The sequence below is a fragment of the Leucopleurus acutus genome (assembly GCF_964270905.1).
Source record: "Leucopleurus acutus genome assembly, chromosome: 16".
Lineage (NCBI taxonomy): Eukaryota > Metazoa > Chordata > Mammalia > Artiodactyla > Delphinidae > Leucopleurus > Leucopleurus acutus.
This window is the reverse complement of record NC_139158.1, coordinates 64,469,701-64,494,996: the sequence shown is the minus strand read 5'-3', so window position 1 is coordinate 64,494,996 and position 25,296 is coordinate 64,469,701. Positions and strand designations below refer to the sequence as shown.

Sequence of the window (25,296 nt, the reverse complement as noted above, 5' to 3'; positions counted from 1 at the left end):
ACAGCTACTGAGCCCGCGTGCCACAACTACTGAAGCCCACGCGCCTAGAGCCCGTGCTCCGCAACAACAGAAGCCACTGCAATGAGAAGCCCGCACGCACTGCAACGAAGAGTAGCCCCCACTCGCTGCAACTAGAGAAGAGCCCGCGTGCAGCAACAAAGATCCAATGCAGCCAGAAAGGAAGGAAGGAAGGAAGGGAGGGAGGGAAGGGAGGGAGGGGGACGAGAGAGAGAGAGAGAGAGAGAGAGAGAGAAGAGAAGAGAAGAGAAGAGAGAAGGAAGGAAGGAAGGAAGGAAGAAAAAAGAAAGAAAGAAAGAAAAAGAAAAATACTAGGTGTACATACAGATGGGAACTCTCTGTATTTTCTTTGGAATTTTTCTGTAAATCTAAAACTATTCTAAGGTAAAAAGCTTACTGAAGCTTATCAGAAAAACTTCATGACCACCAACTTCCTGTGGACCTTAGTAACACTTGAGGGCACCAGCAATCCTACCACATTTCTCACATCCTATCCCTCTTCACTCTCCTAAATGGTATTGCATACCTTATCTTCTTTCCTCAAACCCAAGACCAAGATCTCAGCTGAAGATTTTACTTATTTCACTTAAAAAGTAAAAACAATCAAAAAAGAATTCCCACTGCTGGTGGGAATATAAAATGGTACACCTGCTGCGGAAAACAGTTTGCAGTTCCTCATAAGCTTAAACAGGCAAATTACCATATGACCCATCAATCTCACTCTTAGGTAGATATCCAAGGTAGATATCCAAGAGATATGAAAACAGAGGTCCACACTCAAACTCATACACAAATGCTCATAACAGCATTATTCACAATAGCCAAAAAGCGAAAATGATACAAATATTTATCAACTGATGAATGGATAAACAAAATATGGTATATCCATATATGGAATATTATTCATCCATGAGAAAGAATGTTGATATATGCTATAACACAAATGAATGTTGAAAATACCATGTTAAGTGAAAGAAGCCAGTCACAAAGGAACAAGTACTATTTGATTTGGTTTCTATGAAACGCCCACAATAGGCAAATCTACAGAGACAGAAAGTATATTAGTGGTTGCCTAGGGCTGGAGAGAACTAAGGGAGGTGACTGCTAATAGATATGAGGTTTCTTTTTGGGGTGATGAAAATGTTCTGGAATCAGAGAGTGGTGATGGTTGTACAACTTTGTGAATATACTAAAAACCACTGATTTGTATGCTTTAAAGGAGTGAATGGTATGTAAATTATATCTCAATTTTAAAAATAAAAACTAAAAAAGAGGGAAACAAAAGAATCCCTAAGGGCTGGCAAAGATACAGAGCAACTGGGACTCTCATACTTGCTGGTGGAAATGCAAAATGGAACAGCCACACTGGAAAACAGTTCAGCAGTTTCTCACCAAGTCAAACACACACTTAACATATGACCCAGCAATCACACCTTGATATTTATCCAAGAGAAATGAAAACTTACGTTCTCACAAAACCTGTATTCATGTTCATTCATATTCACCAAAAACTGGAAACAATTCATTTCTTCAAACAGGTAAATAGATAAACTATACATCCATACGATTTAATTCTACTCAGCAATAAAAGGAACTACTGATTCATACAAAAATATGGATGAATCTCAAATGCACTGTAAGTGAAAGAAGCCAAACTTAAAAGGCTACATATTGCATGACTCCATTTATATGACATTCTGGAAAAGGCAAAACTATATGGACAGAGGACGGATCAGTAGGTGACAAGGGCTGGAGGCTGCAGGAGAGGTTGACTACAAATGAACACAAGTCAATTTTGTGGGGTGATAAAAATGTTACATTTTGATTATGGTGGTGCATGCATGAATGACTGTATGAGTCTGGCAAACTTCATGGAATTGTACGCTGAAAAGAGTGAATTTTACTGTTTGTAAATTATACCTCAATTTAAAAATACAAAAAAACACATGCTCCCATCACCAACTCTACAAGTAAACCTTCATCTCTACCTCTATACCCAGTTTCCCTCTTCCCCTTATAATAAATGAACTATCTGCTCCTATCAATGGCCAATTCCTCCCACTTTGCATCACACCACAGTTCCTTCTCTCCTGTTTTCCTTGAACGCATGCCAATCAGTTTTTGTCCCCACTGCTCCATTAAAACAATTCTTATCAAGGTCATCCACAACCTTGATGTAACCAAGTCAACAGTCACTCAATCCTCATTTTATGTGACCTACCAGCATCACAAGATTGAAGTGATTACTCCCTGCTTCTTTTTTTTTGCGGTACGCGGGCCTCTCACTGTTGTGGCCTCTCCCGTCGCGGAGCACAGGCTCCGGACGCGCAGGCTCAGCGGCCATGGCTCACAGACCCAGCTGCTCCGTGGCATGTGGGATCTTCCCGGACCAGGGCACGAACCCGTGTCCCCTGCATCAGCAGGAGGACTCTCAACCACTGCACCACCAGGGAAGCCCTACTCCCTGCTTCTTGAAACACCTTTTTCACTTGTCCTCTAGAGCAGGGGTTATGTCCCCCCCCACCCGTCCCCCGCCCCGTTACCGTCCGCAGCCTGTTAGGGACCGGGCTGCACAGCAGGAGGTGAGTGGCAGACTGGCAAGTGAAGCTTTATCTGCCGCTCCCCATTGCTCCCATTACCACCTGAACCATCGCTCCCTCCCCCACCCGTGTCTGTGGAAAAATTGTCTGCCACAAAACCGGTCCCTGGTGCCAAAAAGGTTGGGGACCGCTGCTCTAGACACCTCCATGGATTTCCTTCTGCCTCAACGGTCACTCCTTCCCAGTTTCTTTTGCTGGTTCCTCTTCATCTGCTAACATCTAGACACTGGAAGGCACCAGGGCTCAATCCTCCTTTTTATCTATATTGACTCCCTAAATCAGCACTGTCCAATGGAACCTTCTCAGTGGAAATTTTCTATGTCTCCATTCTCCAATACAGTAGCCACTAGCCACTGAGCGCTGGAAATGTGCCTAGGGTGACTAAGGAACTGAATTAATTTTATGTAAATAGCTACTTGTGGCTAGTGGCTACTTTTTTGGACAGTGCAGCCCTAGAAAGCTCACCCAGTCTCATGGCCTTAAATCCCATATACTTACAAAAGAAACATCTGGTAAAGAACTGTTATCCAAAGTATACGAAGAACTCTTAAAACTCAACAATAAGAATACAACCAACAAAAAAAGAAAAGCAACAACCAACCAATTAAAAGATGGACAAAAGACCTTAACAGACACTTCACCAAAGAAATATACAGATGGCAAATAAGTATATGAAAATATATTCGACATATTTCAATAGAGAATCGCAAATTCAAATAACAATATACCTATTTTAATGGCCAAAACCCAACACACTGACAACACCAAATACTGTCAAGGATGTGGAACAACATGCACTCTCATTCCTAGGTGGTAGAAATGCCAAATGGTACAGTCACTTTGAAAGACAATTTGGTAGTTTCTTGCAGAATTAAACATACTCGTACCATATGATCCAGTAATCACACTCTTTAGTATTTACCCAAATGAGTTGAAAAGTTATGTCCACATAGAAACTTGCACACAGGACCTCCCTGGTGGTTCAGTGGTTAAGAATCCACCTGCCAATGCAGGGGACACAGGTTTGAGCCCTGGTCCAGGAAGATCCCACATGCAGCGGAGCAACTAAGCCCATGCACCACAACTAATGAGCCTGCACTTCTAGAGCCCACGGCCACAACTACTGAGCCCACACGCCTAGAGCCCATGCTCCACAACAAGAGAAGCCACTGCAATGAGAAGCCCACACACCGCAATGAAGAGTAGCCTCTCCGCAACTAGAGAAAGCCCACATGCAGCAATGAAGACCCAACGCAGCCAAAAATAAATAAATAAATAAGAAATTAGGATGAATATGTCATATCAATATGGGTAAATCACAAAAACATGAAATACAGGAGAGAAACAAACAATGAGACCACTTATAGGAATTTTTTTAAAATACCCAAAGTGATGCTAACTAGTATTATTTATGGATACATACAGTAAAAATGTAAAACATGGACAGAACTAACTACCGGACGCTCGTTGCCTCTAAGGAATGCAGGAGGGGAATTTGAATTGGGAAGGGTATAAAAGGTACTTCCATTATACCAGAAACGTTTTATGTCCTTTATTTTTTTAAATATAAGTAAAATAGAAGTGTTAATATTCAGTAATTCCAAGTGATAAGTACACAGATTATTTTATAGTTAGCTGTACTTTTAAACTTTTTCTATATTTTATTTTTTTCCCCCAAATTTAAAAGCAATTCTTTCTCTTGATTAAGCTGCCTTAAAAAAATACTGAGGGGCTTCCCTGGTGGCGCAGTGGTTGAGAGTACGCCTGCCGATGCAGGGGACATGGGTTCGTGCCCCGGTCTGGGAAGATCCCACATGCCGCGGAGCGGCTGGGCCCGTGAGCCATGGCCGCTGAGCCTGTGCGTCCGGAGCCTGTGCCCCCTAATGGGAGAGGCCACAGCAGTGAGAGGCCCGCATACCGAAAAAAAAAAAAAACTGAGGGACCAAAAAAGGGAAATAATTACAGAAATACAAACAGCCTAAAAACAACTAGGTGTTCAAAGTGTCTCTAATTTTTATATCAAATCTCTCAGCCCCAAAAGGCAGCAGAGACACTTTCTACCCCAGGCATTTCCCCTGCTTCCCTTGCCATCTTCTTTCTACACCCCAGGAGCTGGTCAGCCTATTTTGAGATAGCCCTCAAGAGCACTATACTCTTCCTTATGAAAATTCACAGAAAGGTTTGAGTTCTGAAACTCCCACTTTCACCTTAAGCATTAACAAATGACTAAATTCTAGGATATCCTCAACAAAAACCATCATTTTACAGTTTATAAGGCCTTTTCCAACATATCCTATTATTTGATTCTCAGAAAAAAGTCTGTGAGGTCAATATTACTAGTACCCACATTTATAGAGGAAGCTGATGCTCAAAGTGGTTAATTACCAGCCAGAGGTCACAAGTCAATGACAAATTCGGGACTACAACCTCTCAGCCTCTGAATCTAATCATCCCTCAAATGTGATGACTGAGTTTCAACTGTACAACAACACATCCAGAAAACAGGACTTGTTCACAACACACAAGCTGTTCCAATCTAACCCCTTTTCTTCATTCTTCCATCCCTGATCTTTCAGACAGGCAGCCAAGAGCAAGAGAGCTGCCACTATTAATCTTCCCTTCCCTGCAGCCACTCCTGCTTCTTCTTCCCATAACTCCTTCAGATGAACAGGCAGAGAAGGGAAACAAATATAACAGGATGGTCCCCTTGACACAGGGATCCCAGCAGCAAAGACAAAGGACATTCCACAGCTCTAGACTTAAGTTTCCTTCCACCTTCCAAGAGTCAAGGAGCAGGAAAACACTACAGAAAAGCCCAGGCTACCCCTTTTTATCAGTGCTGGCAAAAGTCCTTTACTGAAGGGATTTAATTAACAGAAAAATGTAAAAGTACCAGTTTTTTAATCGGTCCCGGGCTTCCAACTGGGCTCCCACTTCAAAGCTGATTCCTCGTCTGTTAGGTGGATGCTTTGTCATTTTCAGTCATCAACGGGGGCTGCCTTTATTCTCCTGAAAAAGCCAATTAAAATTTATGAAACTTAGGCAAAGTCTGCCCAGAGTGGAGTAACACTCACTACACAGAAAAGACAAACAGGCATTATTCAAAACACAAAGCTCCAGGAAACCCTGTCAGTGCCCTCCTTTACTCCTGCCCTCATCCTAACACAGGTGTGTCCTCCACTGTTCCTCCTTCTCTATTATGCAGCATCCTGTAGTCTCTGGAACTGTACGGAGACCCTCCCTCAACACTGTTTACCAAGAATTCACCTATAAGGGGCACCTCTCAGAACACCAAAAAAACAATCACTCTCAGAACTAAATTTAATCATTTGCTGAAGTATGCAACAAATACCTGCTGAGAGATTATTTAGGAAAACAGTCATCAAGACCAAAAGAGACACAGTTCCTGGCCTCATAAAGCCTCCAGTCTACTGGGGGAAAACAAAAATGTACCCAGTAAACAGACAAATGACTTAACTGCAAGCTGTAACTGCTATGAATTTTAAGTGCTACAAAGGAAACGAACAAAATCTGAATGCTGATTTCTGGCCCTACTTTTGGAAGGCTGGACAAGAAAGATCTATTTATTCATTCTTTGATCTATTTATATATTTTTTGATTTATTTATATTTCTACCCATTCTTGAGTACATTCTGACAATTTATTGATATATTTTCCCAATTCTTTATCGAGCCTTTTGGTACTGGAATTGGTGGTCATTTTCTATATAAGTAAAATTTATCTTTAGGGGCTACTGGTGGTTCTGATAGAGATGTAGCCATTCTGAGCTCTTGGGGCACTTGAGCAGGTGACCTCCATAGAGCAAGGCTAGCCCTGAGTAAATTCTCTCCCACTGAACTTTGGAACCCAACAGCCTACACTGCCAGGGCAGTATCTGCCTCATACCAGGAGGGCAATCTTTGCAATGGATGAATGAGGAATAATCACAAAAGTGGGACCTCACGGGAATTCCCTGGCCATCCAGTTGTTAGGACTCGGAGCTTTCTTTCACTGCCCTGGGCCCGGGTTCAAACGAATATCCTGCAAGCCGTGCAGTGTGACCAAAAAAATTAAAAATGGAAAAAGAAAAAAAAAAAAACTGGGTCCTCACATCTAATGTGTAATACCATCACATTTTCTGCAATATATTACATGAAAAACCAGGAGGTAAAATTACACCCCTTTGAGCTCAAATAAAACTTCATGTGCATTAAAAAAAAAAAAACAGGAAGAAAAAAAAAAGGTTGTAAGTGTGATCTTTTCCTCTTAAACAGTTTCCTAAACTTATTGTTTTCCATAATGGAAATTTTCCATAAGAAAAAATATATGTAATGTAAAGGATGAGCTATCCATTACATTAAACAACTCATTCCGAAGGGCTGATATTGGAGAACGCACAAAGCAAATCAGACCAAGAAAGGAATGGTTGACAGTTGTAACTAAGGAATCTGAAACCTAATAAACTGAAAAGCTACGACAAATAAGGGTATTTGGATTACACAGACCCTAGCAAAGGGAGAGTCAGAGGTTTGACTGTATACTTCACACTCTCCAGAAAAATGAGATATGAACCTGACGTAAGTAAATCCAATCAGTAGAAGAGTCTTCACTTTGACTTAGGAGCAACACCACCTCAAATTATCTTTTTATTTTTGACTTTATGTATACCAAGTAATAGTCTCACCTCTCAGATTATATGAAAAGGTGAAGCCAGACAAGAATAAAGACAGAGTGGCACTGAAAACTCACCAGAGTAGGGCCTCCCTGGTAGCGCAGTGGTTAGGAACCCGCCTGCCAATGCAGGGGATGTGGGTTCGAGCCCTGGTCCGGGAAGATCCCACATGCTGAGGAGCAACTAAGCCCATGCACCACAACTACTGAGCGCCCGTGCCACAACTACTGAAGCCCACGCACCTAGAGCCAGTGCTCCACAACAAGAGAAGCCACCGCAATGAGAAGCCCACGCACTGCAAAGAAGAGTAGCCCTTGCTCGCCATAACTACAGAAAAGCCTGCGTGAAGCAACGGAGACCCAGTGCAGCCAAAAATAAATAAATAAATTCTTTTTTTAATTCAAAAAAAAAAAAACTCACCAGAGCAGCTAGTATTTATCAGACTTCATGCAGGGAGACAGCTCCCTTTTATAGATGTCATGTAATATAGTGGAATGTAACAGGATTAAGTGCTTAGCCTTTAATCCTCAGCCCCACCCTTTATTAGCTGAATTAATTTGGGTAAATTACTTAACCCCTCTGAATTTGTTTCCCCTCCCTAAAATGGGGATGGTGATAATAGTACCTATCTCCAGGCAGTGGGTGTGAAAACTAAATGAGATAATCCATTTAAGGAACACTGGTACAAAGTAAGGACTATATAGTTTGTAGCTACTAATATTTCTATTATCACAAATAAAGAAATTAGGTTTAAAGTAATTGGGCTAAGGTTCAGGTGCTAAGTGACCAGCCCCAGAACAAAAGCCCAGGTCTGCTTGATTTCTGAATTAATTCTTTTACCACACAACTTCCCTAGGATGCCTTCCATTAAAGTACAGGAGTGTGGGAACAAGGCAGTGAATGAAAATGAGCAAATTATTCTTAATGGCTCAAGAAAACCAATTCCTCCTGAGGCTGAATTGTCGAAGGTCTTCCTTATCATGAACTGAAACCTGTTTCACTGTAACTCTGACCCACTTATTTGTTTTATTTATTTATTTATTTATTTATGGCTGCGTTGTGCAGGGAGTGGGGGCTACTCTTCGTTGCGGTGCATGGGCTTCTCATCGCGGTGGCTTCTTCTTCTTGTTGCAGAGCATGTTACGCACACAGGCTTCATTAGTTTCGGGACACAGGCTCAGTAGTTGTGGCATGCTGGCTCCAGAGCGCAGGCTCAGTAGCTGTGGTGCACAGGCTTAGTTGCTCCGCGGCATGTGGGATCTTCCCAGACCAGGGGTCGAACCCGCGTCCCCTGCATTGACAGGCAGATTCTTAACCACTGTGCCACTAGGGAAGTCCCTGAGCCACTTATTTGAAGCTTCACTCTCTGTTACCACACAGTACAAGACTGAGGACTAATGTGGCTTTTATGACCCATGCCCAAATCTTCCCTCCACTCCTCTGGGGATAGCAGAGTTTGTTTATAAATTTCACATTTATTCATTCAACAAACCATTAGTGAGCACTGTCAGTAAGGCACTGTGCTGGAACTCAGGAATCAGAAATCCAACTCAGTTGCAGCTCCAGTCCACCCAGGAAGACAAACACAAATATGAGAAGAGATGAAGGAGCTCTAACAAAGGGCAAGGTGAGGGACAATCACCGCAAAGTCTCAATTTAATTTGGCAAATCTCCTGAAGAATAACAAAGAGTTCAAGACAGAAGCAGGAATTAAAAAGATTACATAAGAAGTACGTTTTTACTCCTAAATTTAGGGGTTTTTAAAATTTTTTTAAATTTATGTTATTTATTTATTTTTGGCTGCATTGGGTCTCCGTTGCTTCACATTTAAACACAAATTTTTCTCAAGAGGCCAGAGGGCTAAGATTCTGTAGCTTTTAACTTACCCATTCTTCAGGGCCTTAGTTTTTTTCTACCAGAAAGCTCTAGCTTCCAGAATAGGAAAAGGAAATATGTTTAGTAAGGACATCCAGAAAAACTATGAGAAAAAATCTGATGCAATCTGTATTCACAAATGATTCCACTTAAAGACCTTGGCAGGACTTCAAACTACTCCTTTACATTCAAATTTCCCTACAGGGAACTCCCTGGTGGTCCAGTGGTTAGGACTCCACGCTTCCACTGCATGGGGCATGGGTTCGATCCCTGTAGGGAACTAAGATCCCGCAAGCTACGGAGCATGGCAAAAAAAAGATTTTTTTTTTAAACAAGTTTTCCTACAATGTGAGCTCACTGCTACACAGGAGACAGAGAGCCCAGTTTATTTCCTTAAATACAGTATTTGCAGTCAATGCCCCTGTATCAATGACAATGAAAACTTTAAATGTACACTGTGTAACACAGTTTAAAGGGCACTTTCACAAACAACAAACTGGGAGAAAATAACTGCAACACATATGACCAAAGGGCTAACTTCCTTTATTAACAAAGAGTGCATACAAACAAAGAACGAAAAAAGTTAAACAACTCACTTATGGGCAAAGTGTATGGGCTTCCCTGGTGGCGCTGTGGTTAAGAATCTGCCTGCCAATGCAGGGGACATGGGTTCGATCCCTGGTCCAGGAATATCCCACATGCCATGGAGGAACTGAGCCTGTGCACCACAACTACTGAGCCTGTGCTCTAGAGCCCGCAAGCCACAACTACTGAGCCCGCGTGCTACAACTACTGAAGCCTGCGCACCTAGAGCCTGTGCTCCACAACAAGAGAAGCCATCACAGTGAGAAGCCGGCGCACCACTACAAAGGGTAGCCCCGGCTTGCCGCAACTAGAGAAAGCCCGCGTGCAGCAACGAAGACCCAACACAGCCAAAAATAAATAAATAAATTTATTTATTTTTAAATGGGCAAGTGTAAGAACTGGCAGGTTCCCAGGGAAGGGGGAGGTTTGGGGGGGGGGGCGGGGAAAATATAAAGGTCTAATAAGCATGTGATATTATATTATCCACATAACCTCACCCTAAATTAAAGGAAATGCAAATCAAAATAACAATTTTTCAATTCTCAGACTAAAAATTTCAAGGTAAAATACCCAGTGTCTTCAGGGATGAGGAAAAAACGATGCTTATACACTGTTGGTAGAAGCATAAATTGGAAAATCTTTTCTAGAGGCAACTTGGCGCTATCTACAAAAATGCAAATACCTGCAAGCAGTCCCCATTGCCAGTAACTTATCCGACAGATACATCCCCCAAAGTCTGCCAAATTACCTGTAAGGATAAACAATATAGTTTCATAATTTCTGCAGCTAAAATGTCCATTAAAAAAGAGGGCTAGTTAAATGAATTATGGCCATCTATATAATGGAATGTTGTACATCTATTAAAAGGAAAAATGGCTGGGCTTCTCTGGTAGTGCAGTGGTTAAGAATCCGCCTGCCAATGCAGGGGTCACGGGTTCGAGCCCTGGTCCGGGAAGATCCCACATGCCACAGAGCAACTAGGTCCATGTGCCACAACTACTGAGCCTGCGCTCTAGAGCCCGTGAGCCACAACTACTGAAACCCGTGTGCCTAGAGCCCATGCTCTGCAACAAGAGAAGCCACCACAGTAAGATGCCTGTGCACCGCAATGAAAGACTAGCCCCTGCTCGCCGCAACTAGAGAAAGCCTGCGCACAGCAACAAAGACCCAACACAGACAAAAATAATTATTTTTTTTTAATGGCAATCTGTAGATGCTGATATGGAGCCATCTACAAGATACACTGTCAAATAAAACAGGCATGGTGTAGAGGCCTGTGTCTGGTGTTATTTCTTTAATGCAAACAGATCTATTATAGTATATGCATAAAATTATTTCTTGGAAGGAAGAAAATAACTGTTTTAAGTAGTTCCCTTAATGAAAGGAATAGAGCATGAAAATTTAACTTCTCATTCTTTACCCTTCTGTGTTGTTAGAATTTTTTAACCTTAAGAATGTACTTCTGGGGCTTCCCTGGTGGCTCAGTGGTTAAGAATCTGCCTGCCAATGCGAGGGACACAGGTTCGAGCCCTGGTCCAGGAAGATCTCACATGCCACAGAGAAACTAAGCCCGTGCGCCACAACTACTGAGCCTGCGCTCTAGAGTCCACACGCCACAACTACTGAAGCCCACACACCTAGAGCCTGTGCTCCACAACAAAAAGAAGCCACCACAATGAGAAGACTGCTCACCGCAACCAGAGAAAGCCCACGCGCAGCAACGAAGACCCAACGCAGCCATAAATAAATAAATAAATAAATAAAATACATTAAAAAATAAGAATGTACTTCTTTGTTTTTACTTTAATTGTCAGCAGGGATTATCTAGTTGGTAAGATTTTAATTTTGAATTACTTCTTTATATTTTTTCGTATTTTTAAAAAATAGATTATTTAAATATGTAAAAGGCCTTCATCCTTAAACTATTTTCTGGACCTACACAACTGCCAAATGATGTAGTTAGGACTAAATGTGATATTCCCATTGTACAGAAAGGAAATCGAGGTGCAGAGGGGCTAACTGCTTTCAAGGTCCTCCAAGGCAGGAGACATGTCTCCTATCACAGGTAACAGGATTTTCCCAGAGGTAGACAAACCACTTCTTGAAGGCCCTTCCTCTTTCCCTTACCAAAGTCCATGCTATGCTTATACTCATGCCTTTAGACATAAATATAGTTTGAATACAGGAAGATGAAGCAATTGGGTGCTTTTCAAATGTTGTGACAGAATTATTACACCATTATATAGCAAGCAGAAATATTTAATCTTTCAGAAAGGACAACACCTAAGCCATGAGAAAATTGGAACACTTGAACCACTGCCTGAGGCCCTGACCATGGCCATCATTTTATACCTCAATCTGGAAAAAAGGAACAAGCTGTAAAACTGCTTCTACACTTGGAGTCAGTAATTTCAATCAGAAGGACACAGTCCAGGATAAAAATAAATCATTTGTGAAAATGAGAAAAAAACAATAGCTCTTTACATACGATGCTGGGGAAGCTAGATATAACTTACATGTTTAATAATAAGAAAGGGACTTCCCTGGTGGCACAGTGGTTACAATCCTCCTGCCAATGCAGGGGACAGGGGTTCGAGCCCTGGTCCGGGAAGATCCCACATGCCGCGGAGCAACTAAGCCCGTGCGCCACGACTACTAAGCCTGCGCTCTAGAGCCCACGAGCCACAACTACTGAGCCCACGAGCCACAACTACTGAAGCCCATGCGCCTAGAGACCATGCTCCACAACAAAAGAAGCCACCGCAATGAGAAGCCTGCACACCGTAACCAAGAGTACTCCCGGCTCTCTGCAACTAGAGAAATCCCGTGAAGACCCAATGCAGCCATAAATAAATAAACAAACAAATAAATAAACAAACCTACCTTTAAAATAAATAAATAAATGACAAGGAGATAGATAGATAATCTACCTTTAAAATAAATAAATGACAAGGAGACAACCATGTGAAGATCCAGAGGAAGAGAATTCTAGGTAGAGGGGAAGTCCTAGAGGCAAGGTGCCTCAGGAAGGAATGAGCTCCCCTCCCCTCACAGCCCTGAGCCTAGGAGGTGGAGATGCTCCCTGCAGCCCTCACCACTGTTACAGAAAAGCATAAACAATATCAGCAGGTCCAGTGACACCTATGTCTCACAGGACGAAGCTTCCAAGGGGACTCTGCCAAAGTTCTGTCTTGGAGGAAGGCCAGGGAGTACTTAGGGATGGGAGCAGACAGGTTTCAGACTCAGATTCTGGCGAACCCTGGCTCCACTCATTGCTGGCTAAGTGAAGATGAGAAAAATCACTGAGCCTCCCTCTGTTTGCCCATCTATAAAAGCAGATTAATAACCCCTACGTCCTGGGATTCTGAGGATAAGCGAGCTAACGGATGTCAAGTGCTTAGCACAGTACACACTAAATATTCAATACTGGTGATAAAATGGCTGTGTGATAGTAGTAGCACTAGCAAAAAGGACATCAGACACAAAGGATTACAGTCAATATTATTATGCAATATTAACAAATAGTATCCAATACAAAGAACATAAAAGAGCACATCTTTAGTCCTAGGGAAGTGACAAGTTGGTTCAAGTAGGAGCAAGGGCCCCTCCATCACTATCCTCTCCTCAACAACACAGAAAGAAGACTGGGTCTAAAGCCAACCATTACCACTCCTTCAGGTCCTTGCCCAAGTCACACTAAAGAGCTGAATTAGCCTCTTTCACTTGAGAGGGTAAGGAAGGAAACAACGGGAAGAGGGGAGGAAAGTAAGGAGGCAGGAAGAAAGAAAAAGGCCCCCCAAAAAAATTCCCTTACCCTCTTCCCAGATACTTGAAATACTTTCTCTAAGAGCCAACCTTTTCCTTCCACAATTAAAATTCAGACAGACAGCAAACACAGGTTCATTCCGAATTACTGAGAATAAATTGTCAGTGGATCTTCCCAGAAACAATGGAAAGGGCCGAGTGCCCAGGCTTGACTCCAGAATATATTTGCTAAATGACCTTTGGCACATTACTCAACTTCACTGAGCTAATCATCTTATCCTCACAAGTTCCTTCTCCTTTTCTCCCCATCACAGTTTAAGACTCCAAGACTGGCCAATGTGCCAAGCTAGAAACATGGGCATCACCCTTGCATCTCACTCTCAGTCACCATTTTGTCACACCTACTTCTAGGTTTCTCCCATTGCCCAGTGGTTGCCCAGTTCACGTCCCCATCAGTTCTAATCCGATTACTGCAACAACTCTCAATGGAGCTCAAAACCTCCAGCCACACCCTCCCCAGATCCAAATCAGTATTGTCTTATAAACTGACTTCTGAGTGCTTATTTTATGACATACAGTATTCTAAGTGCTTTACATATACATCGTCTCATTTAGCATCTACCTCATAGGTTTGTAATGAGGATTACTATTATTCCTGTTTCAGAGGTGCAAAAACTAAGGTTCAGAAAGTAAGCTGCCCAAATGACAAAGCCACCAAGTACTAGGACAAGGAGCTGAACCCAGGTAATCTTACTAGCCAACTACTGCACTGTGGCTACTCTTCATCAATGCTGCTACAGAAATATTTCTAAAGCACAAATCTGATCGTAAGACTCCTCTGTTAAAAAAAAAACACTTCAGGTTATATGTCAATTATATCTTTAATGAAGAAAAAAAAAGCTCAGTAGTTCCCCTACAGAACAGACTTCAAACTACTAGTGCAGCATCAAGGCCATCAGTGAGCTAGCCATTATGACCAAACCAAACCGGGGGTTGTTAGAAACAGGAGATTACCAGGAGAGGAGCAAACAAGCTCAGCAGAGGGCCAGCAGCATATGGTGGTTATGCGCCAGAACTCCGAAATGAGACTGCCTGGGTTTGGACCCCAGCTCCACCATTTTCCAGATAACCTTGCACAAGTCATTTCCTTTCTGAGCCTCAGGCTCCTTATCTGTAAAATGGGGATAGTACCAGTACCTATTTCATACCTTCATACAGGTGCTGTGAAGATAAAAATTACTTAGCACAGAGCCTAGCACACAATAAGCTCTCATGCCGCCCACACACCAAGACTCCCTGCAGTGCTGCTTCCTCTGCCTGGTCCTTCAGACTGGGCTCAGCCATCAGCACTCGCCAAGGGCGCTGGGCCAGGGCCCACTCCATTATTCGCCCATGGCAGCCTTGCCTGCCATCTGGACCACAACCCAGCACCCTACACTGAAACTGCCTGTTTCTGAGCCTATCTCTCCTCAGGCATTTAACTCCTCATACGCATCCCCAGCAACTAACAAGCAGCACCCTTACTTGGCAGTCAGATGCTTGTTAAATGAGATAACCTCAGCTTCCTCATTGCCAAAAAAGGAAGAAAGATAGGAGAGAGACCTGTATCATCCACCTTAAGGGATGTAGGGATTCAAGGAGACAATCATATGGAGGCTCTTTGAAAAGTGCTATCCACAGGTAAATGTAGGAACTGTTATCACTCCATGGGGGAAGGGGGAGGAAGGCAAAGCACAGGGAGCAAGGCCCCTGGAGTCTAAGAAAAGCTGTGCTCGGTTTTCAGTCACAGGGAGGGCTCCAGTCTATAAATGGCGGAAGGCAGCTCTGGGGCGTGTTTGTGTGGGTTCCTCTTAGGGAAGGGAACCTTTTTTAAATATACCTGACTAAACTGTTCTTACAGGATTCCTTAATTGAGGCATCACTAGATTACAAAGGAAAACAATTTGGAGATAGAGTCAATACCCCATGGGACCTCCAAAGACATTTTCCTAAATTACAACTGATTCACTGCCCATGGGGCTTTAAAGATAAAAAAAAATTATTTAAGTCAATTAATTACCTTATTCTTTAAGTATTAACTTTTGTTCCTGGTCTTTATTATTAACACCAGAAAGTGGCTAACTTTTACTGAGTTTTCACCACAGGCTAAATCCTTGACAAATATTTCATTCCCAACAATGCAGAGAAGTTGGCAGTATTATCCCATTTTACAGAGGAGGGAAAGGAGGCTTAGAGCAAATAACTTGCCAATGGTCACCTGGCTAGGAGGAAGAGCTGGGATTTGAGAAGCAGGACCTCCTCCAAAACCCACTCTATTTATACTGCATTTAAAAGTAAGGCCTTTGAGGCAATTCCCTGGCAGTCCAGTGGTTAGGGGGCCCCGGGTTTGATCCCTGGTCCGGGAACTAAGATCCCGCAAGATGTGGCCAAAAAAATTAGAAAATTGAAAAAAATAAGGCCTTTGAACAACAAGGTCCTACTGTATAGCACAGAGAACTATATTCAGTATTCTATGATAAACCATAATGGAAAAGAATATTAAAAGAAGAATATACATATATATGTATAACTGAATCACTGCTGTACAGCAGAAATTAACACAACATTGTAAATCAACTATACTTCAATTATAAAAAAACAATTAACATAGGAGATTTTACAAACATTTTGTAAGAGGAATAAAACAAAATAATGGTAACATATACTCAACTCTTCACAGTTCACCAAGTTTTAATAATCTTATAAATTAGATTTTCTTATTCCCATTTTATAGATTAGGAAATGGAGAGAAAAGGGTAACATTTACTGATACTTACAATGATAGATGTGAGGTAGTTATGATGATACTTGAGAAAGAAAACAGAGATCCAGATACGTTAGAAACTTGTCATGCTGGAAGTCTGCCTCCAATGTCTATGCTACAGGGAGGGTCCCAAGACGTTTGAGCCCCACGCCCAAGTGACATGTAGCCCCAACAGAGTGGCAGATGCTAGAATGCAAACTCGGGCATTCTGCCTGCAAATTCTGATCCTTCACCACCACATACCACGCAGCCTGGACATGAAAGGTGGCCTCTTAAACTATCTTGCCTTTCTGAATTGCAGATGTATAATTCTCATATAGGTCACAGTATGACAGACGTCCTACTCATCAAAGCACTTTGGACAGCATTCACCACTCCATGAGACTTAGAGATTGTCAAGCAGACCAAACCAGCCATGCACCGGGGCCTCAAGAAGGGGAGAAATGGGCTTCCCTGGTGGCGCAGTGGCTGAGAGTCCGCCTGCCGATGCAGAGGACGCGGGTTCGTGCCCCGGTCTGGGAAGATCCCACATGCCGTGGAGCGGCTGGGCCCGTGAGCCATGGCCGCTGAGCCTGCGCGTCCGGAGCCTGTGCTCTGCAACGGGAGAGGTCACAACAGTGAGAGGTCCGCGTACCAAAAAAAAAAAAAAAAAAAAAAGAAGGGGAGAAATGCAGCTTCAGCTGGGAGAGTTTGGCTTTTACAATTAAGAGATGTTTACATGGTCAGGAACAGAATCTGAGATGAGGTGGCAAGGCCACTTCTTCTCCCAACCGTGCCTCAGTCCTGCATTCCAGGCTGCCACCTGTTTGATATTGTGACTAATGTGACTTATTCAAACCTTGAGGGAGAAAAGTAAGGCAGCTGTAGAGAGGAGGATGTAAGGGCACCAGGCTTGCAGGCAAAGCAACCTGGGTCATTAGCCAAATGACCTTGGACAAATAAATTACTTAATCTCAGTTTTCCTGTCTATTAGATGAAGATAATGGATAAATTGTAAAGATTCAATAAGACCTAATAGAGTGCTCCAAACAATGCTAACTAAAATGCCCACATTTCCAGGCTAGGGTTCCACAACTTATAAATCCCAGCACCTGTATAAGCAAGGAAGGCACGTCAATCCACCTAGCCATGTGCCTTTTCCACAGGAAAAAGAGACCTCTTGAAAATCAGGTCTCTACTAGGACAAGATGAGACCTCTTACATCATCTAAGATGCCTGGGAGTCAGTCTTTAAAATCTTAGGATTATGCTCCTGACAAGGGAAAAGCTCTTATCAAATAAAACCATCATTTAAAATCCTTTCCCAGGCCCCTCCTCTTCTTCCTTCCCCTAAGTCCACTGATTCAGGAACCACCTCCCTTTCATACAACTGCCCTATTTATGTTTGGTGACTCATACCCAGCTGCTAAAATTTTACGGGATTTCTAAAAGCTCACCTCTTCCATTATTTGGCCAAAGAAAGCAAAGGACAGTTGATACCTAGCACAAGATCTAGTAAAGCTGTCACAGCATTATTACAAATCAAGGTTTCAATTTTCAACAGGTTACCCCAAAGTTAATCAATAACCTGTAAAGGTCAGTTGCTAAGATGAATTAAGACAGGGACAGCGTCCTCCCTCTCCAAACTTACAATCTAACCAAAGAGGCTCTGACTAAACACACATTTTGGTTTAAAGTATGTTTATCAAAAAAAAAAAAGACAAAAAAAGGTTTATCAAGAAACATGTAAACATCCCATCACTTCCTAGAAAGATGAGGAAGGGGGATTAGGTTATATACATCTTTGATCCCTGATTTCCAAGCAACATCAGCAGGTGCTCTCAAAGAATTGTTAGCTTTACTCACTGATGAAGTTATTTAAAATTTAAATTTCTTATCATTGTCCTTAGCAACTTCTTGTCAGGTTTTGTGGCTGAGTGTGTTCCTAGAAGGAAGAGCATTTAGAAGTAATTTTTAAATGAAGTTTGGGGACTTCCCTGGTGGCACAGTGGTTAAGAATCCACCTGCCAATGCAGGGGACACGGGTTCGATCCCTGGTCCGGGAAGATCCCACATGCTGCAGAGCAACTGGGCCCATGCGCTACAACTACTGAGCCCGCGCTCTAGAGCCTGCGAGCCACAACTACTGAAGCCCACATGCCTAGAGCCTGTGCTCCGCAGCAAGAGAAGCCACCGCAATAAGAAGCCCACGCACAGTAGGGAAGAGTAGCCCCCGCTCGCCACAACTAGAGAAAGCCCACGCGCAGCAACAAAGACCCAATGCAGCCAAAAATAAATAAATAAATAAAATAAATTTGTTTTAAATAAATGAAGTTTGAACTTAGGAAACACTTTCAAATTTGATAGGGTGTTTAAGCACCTTTAAAATCCAGGATGGGGCTTCCCTGGTGGCGCAGTGGTTGAGGGTCCGCCTGCCGATGCAGGGGACGCGGGTTCGTGCCCTGGTCTGGGAGGATCCCGCGTGCTGCAGAGTGGCTGGGCCCGTGAGCCATGGCCGCTGGGCCTGCGCGTCTGGAGCCTGTGCTCCGCAACGGGAGAGGCCACAACGGTGAGAGGCCCACATACAGCAAAAAAAAAAAAAAATCCAGGGTGAAGAACCAGCTAGCTGATTTCCTTGAGACCTTGAGACAAGATGGCTAAAAGCATTACATTCATTTTCCCCAAACTCCAGCAAAAGGCAAACTACCTGCTTCATTTTTAAATTTAATTCTACCTACTCTGCTAATTCAAAGCAAAAAAGAAAGCTGGGGTGAGGAGGAGGGAAAAACATTTTTAAAATACACCTCAGATAAGGGAACTTGCAAATAAACAAAATTGCATGTCAACTACAGACTCCCTCTTAGTGATTCAGGGAAGTAGCTAACGTTGAATGGAGAATTCAAGGAAGACTTCTTTGAGAAGCTTAGACAGTTTTGAATGAAATAAAGCATGGAAATGGCAGAGAACACGGAGGCAGAAGAATGCTGAAGCTGGGTGTGAAGACAAGGTGGATGCCTCGGCTAGAAAAGAGGCAGTGGCAGAAGTGACTCGGACATGGAAATGATTGGCAGCATGCCCAAAAGAGCACGTGAAGGAAATCAGATCTGCTACAAGCTCCCACAGACACTGGGTTTCTAAGCGAGGCACGAACAAAGGCTCAGAGCAGGGTAGACCTTGGAGATAATCAGCCCCTCACCTTACAAATGGGGAGAATGAGGTCCAGTAGTATTAAGTAACTTGCCTGAGGTCTCACAGTGAGTGGAAGAGCTGGGACTAGTGCCAAATCCAGATCAAATCCGTTACTGAAGAGGATCTATCTGACACTCATGTGAGGGATGGGGGGAAGGGAGAGGACCAGGACACAAAATAGTCTAGTCATTCAGGTTTGTCCTGATTAGGGCCCAGAATAGGATCATGCTGGGAAAAGTCCACGACAGGTGATATAGCCAGGGAAATAGGTACAGATGACCTAAGACACTTAGAAAGGAAAAACCCACTAAGACTTAAAAATAGCTGTGGATATAAAAGGAGAGAGCGCATCATAAGCCATGATTCCCACCAAAGAATAATGTCATATTCCCACCAGCATTCACCTTTGTGAAGCTTCATACAGAGACAAGTCAGTAGCTTCCATTCAGGGTCCAGGCACCTGCGTCTCCCAGGCCCATTTCCAGGACCTAGAAAATCAAGAAGGACTCCTTGGAAATTCCAATATCTGTGACCCTGTTGACTTGGAGTATCTCAGAATCACTACCCATGGTAGGATAATAGATGAGGAACCAGAGAGGCAAGCTGGCTGATTACTACATAGGATTTACTAGAATGATTTTATGTCAAGAGTTATGTTTACCTTTAATCAAGAAATAGTTAAGCATTTATTTATTTATTTATTTATTACATAAATTTGTTTATTTATTTGTTTTTGGCTGTGTTGGGTCTTCATTGCTGCGCACGGGCTTTCTCTAGTTGCAGCGAGCGGGGGCTACTTTTCGTTGCAGTGCACAGGCTTCTCATTGCAGTGGCTTCTCTTGATGCAGGGAATGAGCTCTAGGCACGCAGGCTTCAGTAGTTGTGGCGTGTGGGCTCAGTAGTTGTGGCACGCAGGCTCAGTAGTTGTGGCACGCAGGCTTAGTTGCTCCGCGGCATGTGGGATCTTCCCAGACCAGGGCTCGAACCCATGTCCCCTGCATTGGCAGGCAGATTCTTAACCATTGCGCCCCCAGGGAAGTCCCAAGAAATAGTTAAGCATTTAAATTTGACAAAATACATAGGAATCAAACTCCTGGAGAAGTTCCAGCCGTGATTTTAAAAGTTTAATGCTAGAATAACTACAAATGAATATAAAGAGTAGTCCTCCAAAGGGGACTTGTACAAACTCTAAGGAGTGCGCGTCTAGATAAAGAGAGAATGGAAAATAATGCCCCAGCTTAAAGCTAACCACCACCTTCCTATTTTCAAAGAGAAATCTTTAACTTTGTGCACAGAACCTAACTACTCAAAGTTTAGTTCAGTAATATTAACACCACCTGGGAATTAGAAAAGAATATACTCAGGCCCCACCCTAAACCTACTGGATTAGAATCAGCATTTTAGCAAGACACTCCCCACCCCAGGTGATTTATTTGCACATTCAAGTTTGAGCAGCACTGGTGCAGAATACTTTAAGGGTGGACTATATATATAGCACTACACAGATAGAGTACCAAACAGGCAAATAAGAGACAAAGTACCTGTTCACTTTCTGTATACCATATTTTATTAGGTACTGCTCAGACAGACCTCCAACGCTTTTTAATGAATTTGGTACTTACTAATGACCACATGATATAAATGTGGGATCCATTTCACTTCCTGAAATAACACAGTTCTAGCATTTTCATGCACATGAAATTTAAAACAGCTTAGTTGTTCTGAAAATACAATAATGATTCATTTTATTCAAGTTCCAACACTGAGTTCAGAGCACTTCACCACAAGCCCCATTAATTCCTACAGGTTCCTAGGAGTATCATTAAATCCCCCAGCATCCCTAAGAAGCAGGTGCTTGGCAAACATCCAATCTTCAAATGAGATTCAGAAGGACGTGGTCCTGAAAATGCAGTATTTTTCTGCCTTGTCCTGCCAGGGTAGCTTCTCGGGCTCAAACTCTCTCCCGCACTGAGGCCTCATACAGCTGCACACTCAAGTACTTCCCGAAAGGGAGAAAGGTCAGAGGTGTCATTATCCCATAAGCACTTGAGATTCCAGCTGTGGAGAAATTAATCTGGTTCGTTCCCGCTGAGAAGCCCTGAGTAAGATCTGGAAAGACAGAGGGAAATACAAAAGAAAGAACCTACTGAGAGGCTCTTAGGAGAGGAGAGGTCTCAGACATTTGCAGATTTTAAGGAGGGGGTTGGGGGCAAGGCTTGGCAGATAAGTGAGAGGATTACGGGGAGAGGTAAATATCCATCTCCCACTTCTCCCCCAGAAACAACAACAAAAAAAGAGTGACCAAGAGATTCCTCCAAATGACCTCCTTTCTTGATAAAAGGAAGGAAAAAAGCCAATGTAGGGAGGAAGCCTATGAGTTGGAAGCAAGACTAAAGAATCTCTTGAGGGTTTTTTGGTTTTGTTTTTTTCCAACGAAGGGAAATAAAGCAAAGGAGAAAACAGTACCCATTTAACCAGAATCTTATAGGAAGCAAACCACCAGGAGGATTAAGAACGCTGTGAATAACCAAAGAAATGCAAGGGGATTCCTTTCCAGTTTAAATCCAGCGCTGGGGAGTCAAGCAGCCCTGGACTTGAAGCCACTTCCAGAGCAAGGGGAGGAAAAGGGAAAATCTTTACAGCCACCAATAAGCAGAGCAGTGTCCAAAGAAAGAAAGAAACCAGAAAAATGCCCGGGGATAGGGCAAGCCAAGAGAAAAGAGCTCCTGTTAGCAGAAAAGTAAAAGATAAAGGAGACACATGGGAGACAACATGCAGGCATCCCCTTTAGGATGGGCGGGGAGATCCTCCCCTAGGGGGAGGGGACTTCAGGAGGTAAGACTAGGAAGTGTGCACAGAAAAAAGGCCCCAGAAGCAGAGAAAGTGTGGTGCTGAAGATATTTATTCACCAGAGGAAGGAAGAGGACATAGGTGCACTGCTCTGACAGGGAGAGCACCTAAAGGGAAAAGGGGTTCCAAAGAGGGAAGGAAGCTGAGGAAAGAAAATATCTTGGATGGCAAAAAAGCTCAAGAACCTTGTACCATCGTATGGAAATGAACAAACTCAGAAAAAAGGTGCGCCGTCCCAGATTTAACAAGCACCAGGAAGGTTGCTGCACCCTGAGAATTGTGTAACCAAAAGTAGTGCATGCTGTACATCTGGAGGGCACAGGAAACAAATACACTTTCAGATATGAAAAGTCTCCCCCAGGAAATAAGGTGGTCGGACTTAGAGAACTCATGAAAAACGGTGCAACCGCAAGAATACAGTGACTGGAAAAAGTAGTGAATTTCCTTGTGTAAATACAAATACGTATCCTAAAATTTCAGGATTTGGATCTCATTTTCGGTAGACTCTGGAAATGAGGTGCACTCCCAGATTTTGAAAGAGCAGGGAAAGGAACTGGCCCCTAAATTTAAGAAATTCTGGAAAGCACGTTGCCAGATTTGGGGCCTGGAAAAGGGAATTCTTCCTCGATTTTGTTCGAATATAAGTACCAAAAAAACTTTGGTTATTGGACCCCAGATTTAAGACTCGCTAATGGGAAGAACCCCAAAATTTGAAAGGGGATGCTTACTCAGACTGGAGGCTCGAAAAGGTAGTGTCCTCCCAGTTTGGGGGTCGTGGGTCAAGGGATACATCCTTAGTTGGGCGGGCTTTGGAAATTTACATAACATCCCAGGGCTGGAGCTTAAGAAACGGGGTGCACCGACCACATTTTCTAAAAACTATAGAGAAAGGGGACACTCCCATAGTCTGGCGCTTGAGAAAGGGGTGTGCTCCCCAGAATAGGATAAAAGAGTCAGTAAAAGAAAACGCGTTCCCAAAGCACAAGGCAACTGCAGGGGCTGCTTGTGGAGCTCTCGAGGGCCACACAGCTCAGGCTCCGGCCCTAGCGCTTACACCCCACCCCCAACACGGCCCGTTCCGCGCCCCGGGCCCCGCACCCCGCGGCCCAGCCCCCTCGGGAGTCGCTGATTGGTCGCAGCCACCGTCACTCCTGCGGGCAGCCCTAGGGATTGGGCGCCGCCCGCACGCCCGCCACGCTCTCAGCAGCGGTCCCCGGGCCTCCCTCCGGGCTGGGCGAGCCGGGCCAGGCGGGGAGCGGGGCCGGGTAGGAGACCGGAGCAGTGGTGGCGTCCGTCACCGATCCCGCCAGCACGGCACGCGCGCGACGCGGGCCCGGCCCGACCCGACCCTGCCCCAGCCAGACGGCTTCACCTCGCCGCGCCTTGCCGCGAGCTCACCTCACAGCCCCGCTCCGGCTGCTCCGCTCCGGGTCCAACCGACTGAAGGACTCTGCGTGCTGCGCACCACGTGACCCCGGGGACGCGCCCAGCGTATCCCCCGCCCCCCATACACACGCACCATCGACTCCACCGAGTGACGCAGCGCCTCAGCTGCCCCGCCCTCGGCCCCGCCCCACACGATCACCGTGGCGACGGCTCGGGCGGGACACGCCCACTGCCCTGACGCGCGGGAACAGGCCTTCTCTCGGGTCCGGAGCACGAAGTCCCCTCTCACTCGTATCCACTGTGATCACACGAAGGCCAGGACTGGACACTATCCATCACCTGTTAATTTTGCCTCCTGAATGCATCTCGAAGCCTCCTACTTCTCTGTATCCTGCTGCCAGCACTCCAGTCTAGTCCACCATCACCTCTCTCCTAGATGATGGTTGTCCTCTCCACCCAATTACTCTTTCCTCTTCCAATCCATTCACACTCAGACAGCGGGAGCTTTTCAAAACGCAACTATATTCACAGCCATCCCCTGCTCAAAGCCCGTTGCCCGCTGTTCTTCAGATTAAGATCTAAATCTTCACTGTGTGCCAGGCTCTTCAGAGTCTGTACCTAACTTTCCTCTCTCACATTGGCACGCATTCAGCTCCCCCACATTCTCAGTTCTCAGCATCCTTCAAGTCCTCAAACAAGCCAGGTTCCTTTCCGCCTCAGGGCCTTTGCACTCATCCCCCCCCCCCCCACTCCGCTTCACTTCATTAGCTCCTACGAAGGGATTCCAATTGCTGGTGTGGAGAGGAGCAGTATTCTGCCTCAGGGGACCAGGTCGGAGTTGCAGCCACCCCCAAGTGTCTGAGATGTTTTCCCAGTGGGACTTGGGAAGTTCCAAAGAGGAATGCTTAACATTTGTTATTTAGGAAGGCAATAATGACTTTATTTTACTTTGGAAAAACAGGGCAGCTAGATTGCACTTTTTAAATGTAAATGTAATCATGTCACTGCCCTGCTTAGAACAACCAATCTCTCCATCACATCCTCCACCCTTGCTATTTCTCTGGCTACATTGACTTGCTATCATTTCTATGGTTCTCTCCAAGCTCTGTGCAGGCACTGGGCCATTGACTAGGCTGTTGCTTTTTACAAAACCAACCCTTTAGCAGCTTTCAGTTTGTCATCTCCTCGGTGAGGTCCTCTTTGACTACATTAGCTAGAAAGTGCTCCCCTTGATCTCCTGCCTCGTACAGGGAAATTGCTCTCTACCTTATCACTGTTCATTTTCATCAGAGCACTTAACATAGTTTGTAATTATTTAATTTGTTTGTTCTCTTGGTTTTATTTGTCTTTTTCCCCAAAATTAGAGTTAGGAACTATCTTGTATCTACTGAATTGTCAGAACCTGACAAATAGTAGATGCTCATTATGTATCTGTGGAAGGAATGAAAGGAAAGAGAATATTTGGGGGGAAAAATGATAATTGAAAATAACGAGTAGATTCTTCTTTAATGACCTGGCTCCATAGAAGTGGTCTTTTCAAATCTGGACTGGAGGCTGAAGAGAGGATTTCCTGAG

The 25,296-nt window shown here is 44.0% G+C and overlaps 1 protein-coding gene across 1 annotated transcript in view; it reads right to left on the bottom strand.

The window, feature by feature from the left end:
* PHF20 (PHD finger protein 20) overlaps positions 1-23,766 on the bottom strand; it is a 133,221-nt gene extending 109,455 nt beyond the window's left edge. Inside the window, exons 1-3 of the mRNA XM_082858219.1 lie at positions 23,734-23,766; positions 19,890-19,973; positions 5,512-5,627 (exon numbers count right to left, since the gene is read on the bottom strand). Coding sequence (XP_082714345.1) covers positions 5,512-5,594 — 83 coding nt within the window. The 5' untranslated portion in view covers positions 5,595-5,627; positions 19,890-19,973; positions 23,734-23,766. The remainder of the gene's footprint in view (positions 1-5,511; positions 5,628-19,889; positions 19,974-23,733) is intronic.
* Between the last annotated feature and the right edge of the window lie 1,530 nt (positions 23,767-25,296).